Raw genomic sequence first — 15,056 nt, 5'->3', positions numbered from 1 at the left:
CAAGCCGCAGGGCGTCAGGAGAACTGCAGGGTCGTGTTCCACAGAGCGTCTTGCAAGTCTGGGCCGGTGCCGAGCTGCCCCAGCCAATACTCTAGATGCTGGTGCAACCCCCAGGGTCCGTGTCCTCCACCTCCCCTCACCTCGGCATTTGCTGTCTGCTCCGAACCACTGACGACTCCCTGCCTGGAGGTGCACTCAGGCATCTGCCCAGAACTACGGGCCCAGTGCTTGACCTCCAGCCCTGGGGCTTCCTGCTTCCTCCTGCCTGTTCTCAGCTCCATTGCCTGGTATGACCTTGGCACTGACCCTGGGACCCTGGACTCTGGCTTTGCTTCACTCAGTGATTCACATCCAGACCAAAGCTGCCAACCCTGACGTGTGGGCTCCAAGGTGCTGAGTGGCTACCCCTGAGCTGGACTCCCGGGCGGTGCTTCTCCAAGTTCCACGTGCAGACAAATCAATCCTGCGAAACTGCAGGTTCCTGCTCAGTAGGTGCGGGTGGGGCCCAAGACTCTGCATTTCCAGGGCTCCTGGGTGACGCCCACGCTCAGGTCTCAGGCCCCACTTTGAGTAGCGAGGGTCTAGGTCACACTCCAACAAGTGCAGAAAAAGTGAGGAAGCGGGGGTCTCTTCAGGGACACAGGAGCGGAAACTCACCCCTTACCTGTGTGCATACACCTGTCTCCACCCACAGCCTGGCCTAGAACTAAAGACACCTTCAGCTCCAACACCTCATCGCGGTTGAAACAGGTTAGCACGGCTGCGTGATGGGCCCGCCGTGGCCCTCACTGTGCCCTCGATGGTCTGGCCTTGGCTCTGCACCGAGCAGAGGGCCTCTCACGAAGGAAGCCCCTCGAGTGGGCCGGTGCCCCTGGGTTGGCTGCGTGTCGGGGCCTGGGCTGGGCTCCTACCTGGAACTCGTCTTTGATCTGGCTGGAGTTGGTCTGCGGGTCCAGCCGGCTGATGTTGTAGTAGAGGGAGCGGAACTCGCACACGGGGATGGCGGTGTTGCCGCAGAGACACGCCTCCAGGATGGCGTCGTGCACGAACACGTACTGCTCCTGCAACGCCAGGGGCGGGGCGGGCCGGTCAGAGGGGGACCGGGACGTCAGGGTCCACAGTGAAGCCTGGGCTGGGAAGGACGGGCACAGAACCTCTGCTCTCTGCCCAGGGCCGTTTCCAGGGGTTTCAGGGACTGCCCGAGCCGGGGGTGGGGTCCCTCGGGTGAGACTGAACAGCACAGTGCCGTGCGGCAGCAGGTGCCCTCGGGTGTCCTGCCCATGTCCCCTCGGCGGTCACCGTGCCCTGCTGAAGGCTGCTGGCTGCAGATACCTGGGATTCACGCCGAGGGCTTCTTCCTGCGCCAGGCCCCGCCCGGGCCACGTGCTCAAGAGTTAATGCCTCGGGGCGGAGCCCTCAAGCAGTGCCAGGTGGAGAGTGGGGGCCAAGACCTGTGCCCCTCTCCCCCAGGTGGTCACTTGGGAGAGCGCGCCCCCCACTGTCTGAGAGCTCCCAGGGCTGGTTCTAGGTGCTCGCGGTGCCAGCCTGGCGAACCCCTGCACGGGGCGGGCAGCTCCACGCCCTCCGCGCCCACCAGCCGGCGTGTTGAGGGGCCCTCCCAGACACACCACTCGCCTCCACGGCTCGTCGCAGGGCTGCTCCCCAAACACGTGCCACCTTCTCCTCTGGACACCACGCCCCCTTCTCTGCCCCCAGTGTCTCTTCCTCTGGGGAGTCTCCGAATTCACCAGCAGGAAGCTGGTGCTGTAACTTCCTTAGTAAACGTGCACTGAGTGGCCGTTTTCCTGCAGCACTTGGCCCGTCTCTGCATATAAAATGCTCGTCCAGATGCATCACGATGATGTGTTGAGGGTCTGCCTCCCCAGCACACAGCGAGGGCCACCACGTGTCGAATGCAGCCAGCGAGCCTGGCTTCTGCCTGCGTGCACCTGGGATCGGCCGAGCGGCCCCCGCTCCAGCAGCCTCACCAAGAAGCCTGAGGACGGGCTGTGGGAGCAGGCTCAGAGCGGGGCCTACGTGTACCAGCCTGTAAGTGGGGGCCTCCCTGCAGAACCAGCAGCGGCTGGCCAAGTCCAGAGCCACGTGCATTTCCCCGTGCGGGGCTGACGACGGAAGCAGCCGTGTGTCCCCACGCTGACTGTCCTGGCACCCACAGCCTTCACCAGGCCCAGAAGAAGGACAAGCCACAGCCCCGAGGGGCAGGAGAGGCAGAAGGGGCTGCCTGGCAAGAGTGTGGTTCGGGGAAATAGCCTGGCCCTTGAGGTCACACCCACCCCGGTCCTACCATGATCTGCCTGCGGGAGGCTTTGGGGACACAGTTGCTCAGTTTCTTCATCTGTAAAGTGGGGGTACTAGTAGGATTTGCCCCACAGGGTTGTTGTGAGGAGTAGAAACGATCCCCTGAATGCGGAGACCCTGGCATGACGCTTGGCACCCGGTAGGTACCCAACAATAACAACGAACCCCTCCCAGGCCCCTCGGGTCTTGGGCTCTCTAACTGGACAGAGGGGTGCCTGAAGGTCTGCTTCGCCTCCAGGGCAGGGGCGGTGTGTTCTCGCCCAGGGAACCCCAGTGCCCAGCTCAAGCAGTCGGTGACCTCACTGGGTAAGCCGTGCGGGCAGTGACCGAAGGGATGCCGGGCACAGAGCAGGTACCAATAAGTGCCAACCCTTCCCCGCCTCTCTTCTCCGTCACCCAAGGCAGTGGTACTATTTCCGGACTACCTGAAAGTGGTCATTCAGTCCCTGCTTGGATGCCCTCCGAGAGGGGGAGCTCCCCACCATTCTCATTGGTGGAAGTCCCTGGACTGTGGGACCTCGGGTTGGCAGGGTGTCCTAGCATCAGGGAGGGTCTCACCACAGCAAGCCACACGCTCAGTCACTGCCGTTTGTCCCACACCCAGGTCCCTTCTACAGGCTGCCACCGCCCGCGGGCCTCTGTCCTCCTGCGCTTCTCCTTGGCCGCGGCTGTAGGTGGCTGGTTGGCTCAGTTCCCCGGGACCTACCTCCGTCTGCACCAGGTTGACCCTCTGGGCCCGGAGCTCACGCACGCAGTTGAAGATGTCCACCACCCCCTCGTTCTCGGCCATGTCGAGCATGGTGTCGATGGCGATGAAGCAGCCGGTCCTCCCCGCTCCAGCGCTGGAAGAAAGGACAGTGTCCTGTGTCGGGGACCCGGGGGCGGGACCAGCCCTGGGAGGCCCCTCGCCTCCAGCCCCAGCCCAGGGACCCTGCAGAGGCCCGAGCCAGGAGACCCTGAGGAAATGACTAAACGTCGAGCCTCAGTTCTCTCGTCTGTAAAACGGCAGAGGACTGTTTGCCTTGGAGCTATCCTACCACGACTGGCCTATTTTCTGTTGTATGCAGTTAGCACTCACTCACTTGGCACTGACCAAATACCAGACCTTGTTCTAAGTGCTTCACCCACATCACCTATACGTTCTCTTAGGAGGTTGTGGGGAAGTTCCTCACCCCATTTCACAGGCGAGGAAACTGAGGCCCAGGGTCCTTACCTGGCGCGGGGTTGCGCAGCCGCAGGTGGGGCAGCTGGGACGGGCAGCCGGAGCCTGGCTCCAGGGTCGGTGCTGACCCTCCCCGTCTTAGCAACAGTCACAGCACACCCATGCTCACAGCACACCCACGCAGCTGACGACGCCCGTCTGACGGCACCCAGCACACTGGAGATGCCGAGTGAACACGGCCCCCACGGCCCTCCCCCACACACCCTTTCTTCCACCTGCAGCACGCGGGTGGGCGACAGAACGAGAGCAGGGGAGCGAGGGCGGAAACCAGCTCTTCCGAGCTGTCGCAAAGGCGGAGAGGGAGTCCCAGTCCACGTCCCAACCCTGCATCTGGATCATGAGGCCGGAGCATCCAGGAGCTCAAACCGCTGACAGCCCTAAGACCCTGGTCTGGTATCCGGCTTCCCGATCCGCACCCGATTCTGATAGCTGGTGGTTTCCTTTAGGAGAATCTCAGACGAAGCACAAAATGTCAAAAAAAAAAAAAAAAAAAAAAAGTCAAGGAGACCCCGCGGACCACCGCCGCCCTTCCCAGGTCGGTGCTGGGTTCCAGAGCCGTGGCGGCGAGCAGAGACCACGGGGACCTCTGCCTCCCCTGCACACAGCTTGGCAGCGAGGGCCAGACTGTCAGGCAGACCGCCCTGGCTGCGTCTCCCTTCCCTCACGGAGACGCGTGTCTTTGAGTCTCAACGTGGAAATGAAAGGATGTAAAAGAAATGTAAGGAAAGTGAGTCTGGTTGAGCACGAATCCAAGGAGGACAGGCCAGTGGCGACCGTCACCGACAGTGGTCCGCAAAGCAAACCCCTGGAAACCCATCCCTGATGATCCGGAAGCAGCCTGTGGGAAGCAGGGTCTCTATTTGCGGTAAAATGTCATGGTCTGAGTGAGGTCTGACGTGTATCTGCAAGGGCACTCCATCCCCCACCAATCCAGATGTCCCCGAGAAGGGACTCAGCTGGCTGGGGCCTTGGGGGTGTAAGAGCCACCCCACCCATGTCTCCTCTGGAGTCTCATCCTTGACCTGTGTCAGGGGAAAGAACTAACTTGACTCGATTTTAGATCTTGGCCCCCTCACCAATGAACAAGCTCCCTGGCATCCACGAGCCTCAGTTTCCTTCCATGTATAGCACCCCCTGCAGGGTTCTCACCAGGACTGAGCTGCGCTGATTTCAGCGTCACAGAGCAATTACGCTCACGCTATTTGGGGTCAGACTCCTGGGATCAAACGCTTATTCTACCGCTTACTAGCTAGGTGACCTTGGGAAGATGACTCAGCCACTCTGGTTATCAATACCCTGCTCCATAAAATGAGGCCGAAAATAATAAATAGACCCACCAGGTAGCAGTAATAGCACAATACATGTCAATTGCATGAAATTATGTTGAAAAAGCATAATGCACGTAGATTGCTTTGCTCTGTGCCTGGCTACATAGCAATTTTTCAATAAATGGTTGCTATTTATATTCAACAAATATTTATTGAGCACCTATGAGGCATTCGATGCTGGGGTTGGGAGTAGGCATATGAAGATGAGTGAGACATGGTTCCTGTCCTGAGGATTAGCAGTCTGGAGTGGGGGACAATACTAAGAGGCAGAGGACATCCAGAATTCTCTTAGGCATCTAGTAGAGTTAGTCAACCTGATCGATCTTCGAAAGAGCTGCAGGAGGGGGTGCCGCTCCGCTCAGGTGCACTAAGGTGACTGGCTAGGGAGATAAGACATGAAGCCATCGTGCAAGGAGGGCCCGGTCACTGTTTGCCATGGTCCCCCTTTCTCCCTTGCCCTGTGCTGGCTGCTCTTTGGGACATCCGCCTCGAGGGCTAACGTTCTACTGATCTGAGGTTGTAAAGAGATGGGAAGCGGGGAACACATGCAGACCTCTTAGAGAGCCCAGGGCGTATGACAAGTTGACCTCCTGATCCTCAAATGCCTCATCTGTGAAATAAGCCTTCTAATTCTCATCTCTGCGTCATAGGGAGGGAAATGGATGCCCTGTGAGACGGGGGTGGCCCTGGGACACCCCCAGTTTATGGAGTCTCTCCTTGACTTGACTCGAGACCTTGACGGACGCGCTCTGTCGGGGCAGGGATGAGATGACCCGCAAGCAGAGTCTGAAGGACAGGCTGGCCAAGGTCACACGGAAGAGTGTCTTTGGGAGAGAGGGGGAGGGGCGCAGGCTAGCTGGGCTTCGGGTCTGGGTGTCCACCCTCCTCCAGGTCTTTGCGTCTTTGACACGATACTTCATCTCCATTTAGGAGGATTTGAAGACACGCCAGTCATTCCCAATGACTTTCCAGGTCAGAGCTGAAAATACCTGTCTCCGCAATAAGGTGAAATCGGACACTGTCCATTTATTCTCCAATAGGCCGGGAATTGATTTTTAAAATAATAGGAATGAAGAGAAGCCACTTCCACCGAGGCACCTGCTGCCACGCCACGGCGCTGAGGGCGGGTGTCTGGAGGAAGGCACGTTGGATGTCCCGGTCTGCCATCCTACACCCGTGTGACCCCAGAGTATTGTCTGCCCGCTCGGCACCTCAGTGTTCTTATCTGTAAAATGGGAATGATGACGGTGCCCATCTCCCAAGGTTGGGTGAGAAGTAAATGAATGATGCGGGCAAAGGGCACACGCAGAGGACAGTGTCAGGGCCACGCCCTCGTCCCCAGGGGGTGTTACTATTTCAGACAACAGAGAGAACAATGGCTGCTACTGCCTCTCCTGCTATTCTTGTTAGACTCAGGACCTGGGTCTCATCCGCTGCGCACAGCATGCAGGGAGTCTTTGAGGCAAAGAATAAAGGCCACTGGGCAAGATGGTATCTGCCCCTGAGAGGGCAGAGCTGCAGAGGCTCCCTCTTTTTAGGGTGCCAGGGGCTCTTCGCTTACCTGCAGTGGACCACGATGGGCCCGGCTTCAGGGGGGTTGAGGAACTTGACCTGGCGGACGAAGCCCAGGAGGCCAGTGGCATAGCAGGGGACGCCGTGGTCGGGCCAGCTGGTGAAGTGGAAGAGGCGGAGCTCCCGGATCTCATGGTAGCCTTTCTGAGGAGAGAGTGGGCCTCTGTTCCTCCAGCTGCTGCCCCGCGAGCCCCACCCAGCACCCATGGGGGCCACGGCTGCTGCGCCGAGGAACCCGTCTCCCAGCTGCCGGGTGGGACAAGGCCCTCAAAGGGATTCTGTGATCTGCTGCATCTGGGAACGTTGGAAGCAGATAAAGTGAAAATGACTGCCTTACTGTAGGACTTGTCAGAGCCTTTAGTGTGCTAATAGACATCTGTACCCCCACGCGAGTGCTATGACACCGCCAGGTTTGCCCAAGGAACCTTTTTTTGACAAGTTTCCTGGAACTTGTGTTCAGCAGAACAGATTCAGAGAAATGTCGGACTTAAACACCCCGTTCAAATCATTTCCAGTGGAATATGAGGCCTTTCATTGATTAAGGTCTGGGGTCCGTCAGTTTTCCAGTCCTGTCTATGATAGTTTCTGTGGCTTTAAATCAAATGAGCAGACTTCTTTCAGTATTAGATTCTTATTTAGGATGATAAGATAGGGAACAAATAAAAGGAGAGCTTCTTTGACCGTGGGGCGGTGGGGCCCAGAGCTCCACTCGGTTTCCCTTCCCCCGTCACCACCCCACACCCTCCTGTCCAAGTGACAGTTCCAGGACTGTTCTATGGTCAGGTCACACCTCTGAGCCTTTGCTTATACACTGGCCCTACCTACCTTGTCCATGTGGCAGTCTCTTGCCGATACCTGGACCGCACTAAATAGGAAGCATGCTCGATTGTTCCTTCTTTCAGTTAAAGAATATTCACTGAGGGTTATCTGTGCCCAGCTATGTGTTAGGTATTAGGAAGGTGGAAATAAAAGTCTCTTCCCCTGGAACAGCTCATACTCTATTTGGGGAGGCAGACTCCTAAGTGGCTAATTCTATGAAAGCACATACAGGAGTGTTAGCTAACCCCTTCTGGGGAGAGAAGAAATCAGAGAAGGCTTCCTGGAGGGGGTGATGTCCAACCTGTGTTTTGAAACCTATTAATAGTGAAAATAATGGCTAACATTTATTCATCCTAGACTATGTGCCTGCCGCCCTCTGAACACTTCAAGGCATTAATTCATTGACTCGTCATACCAATCCTCATACTGTTATATCCTTTTTATGGATGAAGAAATCCAGGTGAAGCAAGGTTAAGTAATAGGCCCAAGGTCACACAACTAGTAAGCTGTGAAGCTGCCATCTGAACCCTGGCTGTTGGCTCCACGGTTTGAACTCCCAAGCATTAAGACACACCGACGCCCGAGTGCTACCCGACTGAGGAGATGGAGGGACTCCTAGGCAGAGAGGCAGCGCAGGCAAAGCGTGGGGACAGGGCTGTACACCATGTGTGCACAGAATCACCAACGGCCCAGGGCGCCTGCACAGGAAGTGGAAGACAGGCAGGGCGGACAGCAGGGCTGGGGTGGGAGGCTGGGAGGGTGCTGGACCCCGGAAGACCTGGAATTCTACTTTCAGGCCTTTGGACTCGATCCCAGAGGCACTGGGGAGCTGTAGGGGGGCTGTCCAGATGGGGGTTGCACAGAAGGGGCAGTGCATCAGACTGGCATTTTAGGAGGACCATGCCAGCTACTATGTGGAGGGTGAAGTTGGCTGGGTGTGTTGGGGGGCTGTGTAGAGGGCGCTGTTGACACCCTCCCAGATCCCCTTTCCTGGGCCAGGGCACCTGTCCCCCAGCTACTTGGTCTTGGCTACAGACAGCCCAGAGTTACCCCCTTATTTAGAGAATTGTTCTCAGCCCCAAAGGAGCCACCTCCCCTGGGCTGGGGGCAGCAGCTGACATTCAGTGACTGAGACCTAGAGTGACCACTTGACTCTGCCAGGCTGCCCAGGACTGAGGGGTTTCCCAGGAAGTGTACGTCCAGTGCTAAATTCAGGAGGGTCCTGGGCAAACCAGGATGATGGGTTACCCTACTGGGGTACAGAAGGCCTCCTGCCTCAAGATGGGGTCAACTCTGTGGTACAATTCGTGCCCCAGAGCACCCAGTGGGACCAGCTGAGACCAACACCCTCGCACCCTCGCTCAGCTCCTCCCCTGCCCTGCCCTGTCCTGCCCCCCTCCCCCCCCCTCCATCCTCAGCACATCATCAAGGGGGCCTGAATCCTCGCCTGCCTCGGGCTCTGCTTCTTGGAAACTCAAAGTGAGCCAGGCAAGGGTAGAGGCAGAGCCTGGGCAGGAGGGAACGAAGGCCCGATGAAGGTACAGCTGGACGAGCTACAGCTTCAGGAACACTTGGAACTTTTCACTCCCTCCTCTGACCGAGGCCAGGGGTCCACTCGATGGCGTGGGTTATGCTCCGGAGGCCCCTGTCACTCAGGCCAGACTTCCTGCCTTCTCTCTGCTCCCCTTCCTGCCTCCCAGGCTCCTCTCCAGAGCAGCCCCTTGAGAAACCATGTGCATCTGAATCCTTGTCTCAGGCTCTGCGTCTAAGGAACCCGACTGATGTCCCTGTGGTCCTCCTTCCACTGGGGGCACTACAGGGAGCAAACAGTATGTCCAGGACCATGCCTGTGCACAGAGGACCACACCGTGCGAGGGCCAGCTCACGAGGACTTGTCAAACCTCAACGGCATGGCTCTCAAAGTCCCCAGGGCCTCTGCATCCTCAGGCCTGTGGCCTCCGGGCCCACTGATGCTGTTGCTTTTAGAAAGCCGCAACGTGGCGGATTGGAAGTCTCCACGCGCTTCGAGTCAGGAGCTCACGTGTGGATCCTGGTCCAGCCACCTGGCTGGGTGACTTTGGACAATTGACTTAAACACTCTGTGCCTAATTTTTTTTCATCGATAAAATGGGAGTCATAACTGTACCTGTGTCAAGGGGTTTCTGCGAGGACTAAATGAGTCACTTCATGCAGAACACAGAAAAGCCTCTGGTGTAGTAAGTGCTCAATAAATGTTCGCTATCACTACAAGACAAGAATAGTGCTGCACTAGCAAAGGTCCTGTGATAATTCAATTATAGATAGAAGAACGGTAATTTGAAATTTCATTCTTGCTCTCAAGCTCCTGCCACCCTGGCCTCCTTTCAGTGCCTAGACCAGCATTTCTCACCCCCAACGCTGTTGACGGTTTGTGCTGGACAGTTCTTTGCTGGTTGGGGCTGGGCTGTCCTATGCATTGTTGGATGCTTATTAGCATCTCTGGCTTCCACCCACTTGATGCCAGTAGCTCCCCGCCTTTCTCTGTTTTGACACTTAAAAATTGCCAAAGTTGCCCTGGCCGGTTTGGCTCAGCGGTTAGAGCGTCGGCCTGTGGTCCTGAGAGACCCGGGTTCGGTTCCCGCTAAGGGTGCGTACCTCGGTTGCAGTTTGTCCCTGGCCCTGGTCGATTGTGCGGGTGGCAGTCACTCGATGTGTTCCTTTCACATTGATGTTTCTCTCTCTCTCTCTGTTCCTCTCTCTCCCTCCCACTCTACCTGAACAAAAAATGGAAAAGTGTCCTCGGGTGAAGATAAAAAAAAAAAAAAAAAAATTGCCTAAGTTCCCCTGTGGGACAAAATCACCCCAAGTTGAAAACCATAGGCCTGGAACATGCTGAAATTTCCTCCTCCTCGTTGTTTGCCTAAATGCCTCTGCCTCCAGGCAGCCCTCTCTGACTACCTCATCCTCCTGTCTCCACTCATCGCATGCTTCTTTTGTGGCTTTGGTCACCACTTGTCGTTATTACATGTATTTGTCTGTTGAATTCTGTTTATCCCTCTCGCTGGAGGTGGCATCCTTCGGAACAGGAGTCACATCTAACTGGATCACTGATCTGTCCCTGGGGCCAAACACAGGATGGGTGCAGAGTGGACCTCGCTCACTGTGTGTGCTGAATGAACAGACCAGCTGGCTTGCCTAGTGGAGAGGCTGCCCGCAGCCACAGGGATGCTTACCTTCTGGACCGTGAAGGTGCGTATGACATACTCTGCCAGGGGCTCTGTTTCAATCAGAGTGACTTTAATGTCTCCATAGACCTCTGTGTCATCCGGCCAGTATCGCACACATTTCACCTGCAAGGAAGGACAGACACCAGGACGTGTGAGCAGGGGGCTGAGTGTGAGCAGCCGCCTCATCCGGCTTTCCCACTCAAACACACCCGAGGGCGACTTTGGTGGCATTTCAGTCCAAGGGGTCTCGGCTGGCCGGGGGTCAGCCAAGTGCACGGGGCCGGGCTCACTCCCAGAGGAACTGGGGCCACCAGGAATAACGCGAGTACCTTTTTTGCAGAGCTCCGTATAATTTCCAAATAGATCCCATTATCAACTAGATCTAGGCAAGAGAGGCAGGGGGCGGTCTCCCCGTCTTACAGATGAAAATAAAACCCAAGTCTGGAGGTTTGGTGGCTTGTCCAGGGTCAGGTGGCCAGTTTTCCACCTTTGGCTGAACGGCATGTCAGGCTGGGGCGGCTGCCGTCGGCAGAGCAGAGAATAAAGGTGGGAGACAGCGAGGAGGCGAAAGCAGAAGTCACTGGGAGAGGGGCGTTACTGTTAAGAGCTGGTGACCAGGGGCTGGAGGAGACGGCTCTCAGCCGGGGAGATGGAAGGTGCTGGGCTCAAAGGGAAGATTCTGCGCCTGCCCTCTGCCCGGGAAGGGGGTGCGGGCACTGTGAACAAGCCTCTCCCACACCTGACTGAGTCACACGCCGCAGGAGGAAAAAGAGATCACGTTTTCCCCTTAAAAGAACAAAAGCATTACCATTCCGGGGGACGCCGCACGGCCTAGCGTGGCATTTCCCACAGTGTGTTCCGCTGGGTGCTAATAGGTGTTCGGTAAAAAACAAGAAAACAAAAAACAAACAGAAAAGGTTTTGTGGTCAAATGAGTTTGGGAAATGCTGGATTCAACAAAGTTCAACAGGCGGCTTCGCTACAGGACCCCTCAGCTGGCGTAATGTGCTAACAGCGCTAAGGTTTGCTTCTCTTTCTTTCTCTTTATTTTATTTTTTCTCTCCAAAAGGGGGCAAAGAGCACACAGCATTTCCCAAACGTATTTAACCATGGAACCCTCTTCTCACGACGCATCCTGCAGACTAGCATCCCATGGAACCCACTTAGGGAAACGCTGGCAGAGCCTGCAGGCTTTGGAGGCAGATGGATGCATGTGTGATTCTAACACGCGGTGCCACTTCCGGAAAGTGCTGAGACCTCTCTGAGCCTCAGCTCCCATGACAGCATAGAGCTAGACTTACCGAGTTTGTACCATGCCTGACACTGTCTTCTACAAATCCTTTTCCACACGTATCATTTTCATCACTTATCGCTCTAACTGTCTAGATTATTATTATTCCCATTTTACAGATGAGGAATCGGAAGCACAGGGAGGCTGAGAAAATGGCCCAAGGTCAACAGTTAGGAAGGGAGGGAGCCAGGATGCAAAGCCAGGGCGTCACAACGGCCACCAGGAAGATGGGGTACAGCGCTCGGCTCCCGGAAGGAATTCCCTGCAGAGATTGCTCTCCCGTCCCCTTCCCAAATCTAACTTAGATTCACGATCTACCCAGCCAGGGAACTTGTCTCCGATGTGGCATCTGTTCAGAACAAGCTGGAATTTGCCTCTGGATTCGTAAATCCTGGGATGGCTTTTTCCCAGGAGCCACAGCCTGGCCGCTGTCCCCAGGAAGCAGTCCTGGGTGGGGGTGTCATGAGTACTAGCGAGAGAGGCAGGAATGGCAGACCCTGCCCGGGCTCCGGCTGGGTGACGTCAGGGTAGTCACTCCGCCCCTGTGGGTCTGTTTCCTCATCTGTAAAACTGGGGAACGGACGAGAGCGGGTCAAGGATCAGGTCTCTCCTGGCTCTGGATCCCTACAGGACACAAGATGTCCTCAGCCCTGTACTGGGTTAGGATTCTCAGCTGGGTCTCCATTCCCCACGATCTCGGAGGCCAGGACTCTAACGAATTCTCTGGTTCTTGCCACAATGAAAACTTACCTGCCCGCTCGTTAGGTAGCCCACAAGTAGAGAGTTAATTCTCATGCGTGCACCCTGCCTACAAACCCGGCTGCCCACCCACCCACATGCTGGAGTGGACCAAGTAGGCAACAGCAAGCTGGCACCCCGTTTCTGAGCCCTAGGAGCAGCTGAGGCCCACCCGGGAGAGGGTCGAGAGAGCAGAGTGGGAGGCCAAGGCCTGAGCCCTGAAGAAAGGGGAGGGTGAGAGGTCAGGGAGCAAAGGGCCGAAGTGGCGGAGAGGCTGAGCACAATGAGAAGAGAGGCGTGGCCGCCAGATTTGTCCAGATGAAGGATGTTGGTGGTACTGACAGCGTCACTGTGGGATGGAGGGAGGAGCCAGGCTGCGGCGGGCGGAAGAGAACCCGGTGCAGATGGGACCGGCATGCGCGTCTTTGGAGTTTGGCAGAGAGGTAGAGACAAGAGAACCATTTCTGTGCACCTGTTTTATAGTCGCAAGGAGGAAGGTACTCAGGATGTTCGCATGCAAACATCTAGCAATCAGAAAGAGAGTTACTTTTCAAGTGAGAGGGGACATGAGAAAATTCTGGAGCACAATCTGCGACTCAAGGCACGGGGGTTGCCTTTGAAAAGGCAAGAGTAGCTTCCTCCACCGTATCAGGCTGAGCCAAAGAAATGGCCAATGGTCTACCATTGGGGGTCGACCGAGACAGCCATTGTTATGGCTCAACCTGGTCAGAGAGGGGAGAATGGGATGGCTGAAGACACAAGCGGATACAAGCTGTGTGGTGTGGAGATGAGAGAGTTCACGTCTGACGCCTTAGATTTCCTCCAGATCTATGAGATGACGTCATCCACAAAGAGTGAGGGTGGAGAAAGGCATGAGGGGGGTCTGAAGGGACGGGACATTCTCTGGGTGTGAAACGGAAGTGAGGATTTCTCCCTCGCTGGGGGCCGTGGGGGTGAGATGTGGAACGGGGGGGCACTTGGCACAGTGATGAACAGAGACATGCTCAGGGGTACACCACCAGCATCCTCTATCGGGGAACTGCAGGAGGGGCTTACCCGGCCCACTTCCACGAGGTTTGTGACCATGACGATGCTGGCCGAGTTCTCCTGCCAGATCATTCTCCAGAAGTCCTTCACGGTCTCCTGCATCGGACCTGCCAACAGAGCAGGCGACGGCGGGGTCAAAGACGGCAGGTCTCAGGACGCAGCCAGGAGCCCGTCCCTCCGGCCGCTCGGCCTGAGCTCCACGTGGGCGAGCCAGCGCGAGCACAGGGGCTCCTGCTGGGACACCGAGAAGCTGAGACGGGCCTGAGGTGTGCGTGCGAGGTCAGAGCACAGATAAAAAACCCACTTTCCAAACCTTCAAGGCCTGCGGCTCCCCCTGGAATGTCTCCAGCTTCTCTCCTCCTCCCTCGTTCATGCTGCTGCTCAGACCCTTCCTGCCAGCCCCTTTCTCCCTGACCCTTCACCTCATCTGGACTATACTGTGGTTAATAATATAGCTCTGGGGGGGGGGGGGTTCATAAAAATTGGGCTCCAGAGCCTCGATGAGACAGGAAAAAAACTGGGGTAGAGAGGGCAGGTGGGCGGGCAGAGGGCCTCAGGAACCAAACACTGAGCGCAAAGGGAAGGTGCCCGATTTTGAGCGTTTGTCTGAAGACAGAAAGGGAAAAAATATAGATAAGGAACGGAAGATAGGATCTGAGAATCCAAAGCAATTTCTTGGAAAATCCTGTCAACATCCTGGGGCTTCATGGTTTTTAAAATTACAAGAGTAATATGTGTATCGGATACAAAAATTTGGATGCCATTTATATACACACACATATACATACATACATATACATATATATGTAAGTATGCATACGTATGCATTTGCTGTAATAAACAAATCTATTACATGCATTTCCCCATTCTCTTAAACATTCTTACCAAGCATGGTATTTTTCATAGCTGCATAATCTTCCACAATAGGAACTATCACGTTAACCAATCTACCAATTGTTGGGCATTTGATATTTTCCACTTTTTTCCTATTCTAGATAACACTGGGAAAAGTACCTTTATATATGTCACTGTCCATACATATAATTATCCAGAGGATTTCCTCCCAGAAGGCTTTGAGAGGTGTGATCGTTTGTCAGCCCTCTGATCACACACTTCCAAGCTGCTTTCTAGGACAGCTGGCTGCTTCCCTCTTCCGGGCTCACACCCACCGAGGCAACAAGGCCCCATCAGGTCCATGTCGGGACAGTGGATGTCGGAAATCGGCGGCACCGCCTACGGTCATGCTTTTGGTCTGTCCTGCCCGATCATTTCCTAGGGACACCTCCCTCCTCTCACTCAGGCCCCTCCCACTGCAGCGGAACCTGTAGCTCCTTCCTTCCCCAAGCAGCAAACGAACAACCTCAGGACCTCCGGAGGCTCTCAGCCCACCCCCGTGCCACTCCTTTGCTGGTGGGAGCTCATTCCTGTCCTCCAGCGAGAGCCCTAGAGGGAGAGGGGGACACTCACCTTGAGTCGCGATGTAGTGCCGAGGTCGATGGTATCCCTGGATGACAG

The 15,056-nt window shown here is 56.0% G+C and overlaps 1 protein-coding gene across 2 annotated transcripts in view; it reads right to left on the bottom strand.

Moving 5' to 3' along the window:
- PTPRT (protein tyrosine phosphatase receptor type T) overlaps window positions 1-15,056 on the bottom strand; it is a 967,960-nt gene that overhangs the window by 19,524 nt on the left and 933,380 nt on the right. For both annotated transcript variants that reach the window (XM_036244362.1, XM_036244363.1), the window contains 6 exons: window positions 15,009-15,045; window positions 13,551-13,648; window positions 10,473-10,589; window positions 6,431-6,585; window positions 3,026-3,161; window positions 912-1,061 (listed from right to left, as the gene is read on the bottom strand). In XM_036244362.1, the coding sequence (XP_036100255.1) occupies window positions 912-1,061; window positions 3,026-3,161; window positions 6,431-6,585; window positions 10,473-10,589; window positions 13,551-13,648; window positions 15,009-15,045 (693 nt within the window). The remainder of the gene's footprint in view (window positions 1-911; window positions 1,062-3,025; window positions 3,162-6,430; window positions 6,586-10,472; window positions 10,590-13,550; window positions 13,649-15,008; window positions 15,046-15,056) is intronic.

Source organism: Molossus molossus, unplaced genomic scaffold, assembly GCF_014108415.1.
Source record: "Molossus molossus isolate mMolMol1 unplaced genomic scaffold, mMolMol1.p scaffold_m16_p_6, whole genome shotgun sequence".
NCBI lineage: Eukaryota > Metazoa > Chordata > Mammalia > Chiroptera > Molossidae > Molossus > Molossus molossus.
This window is presented reverse-complemented; position numbering and strand designations above follow the sequence as displayed.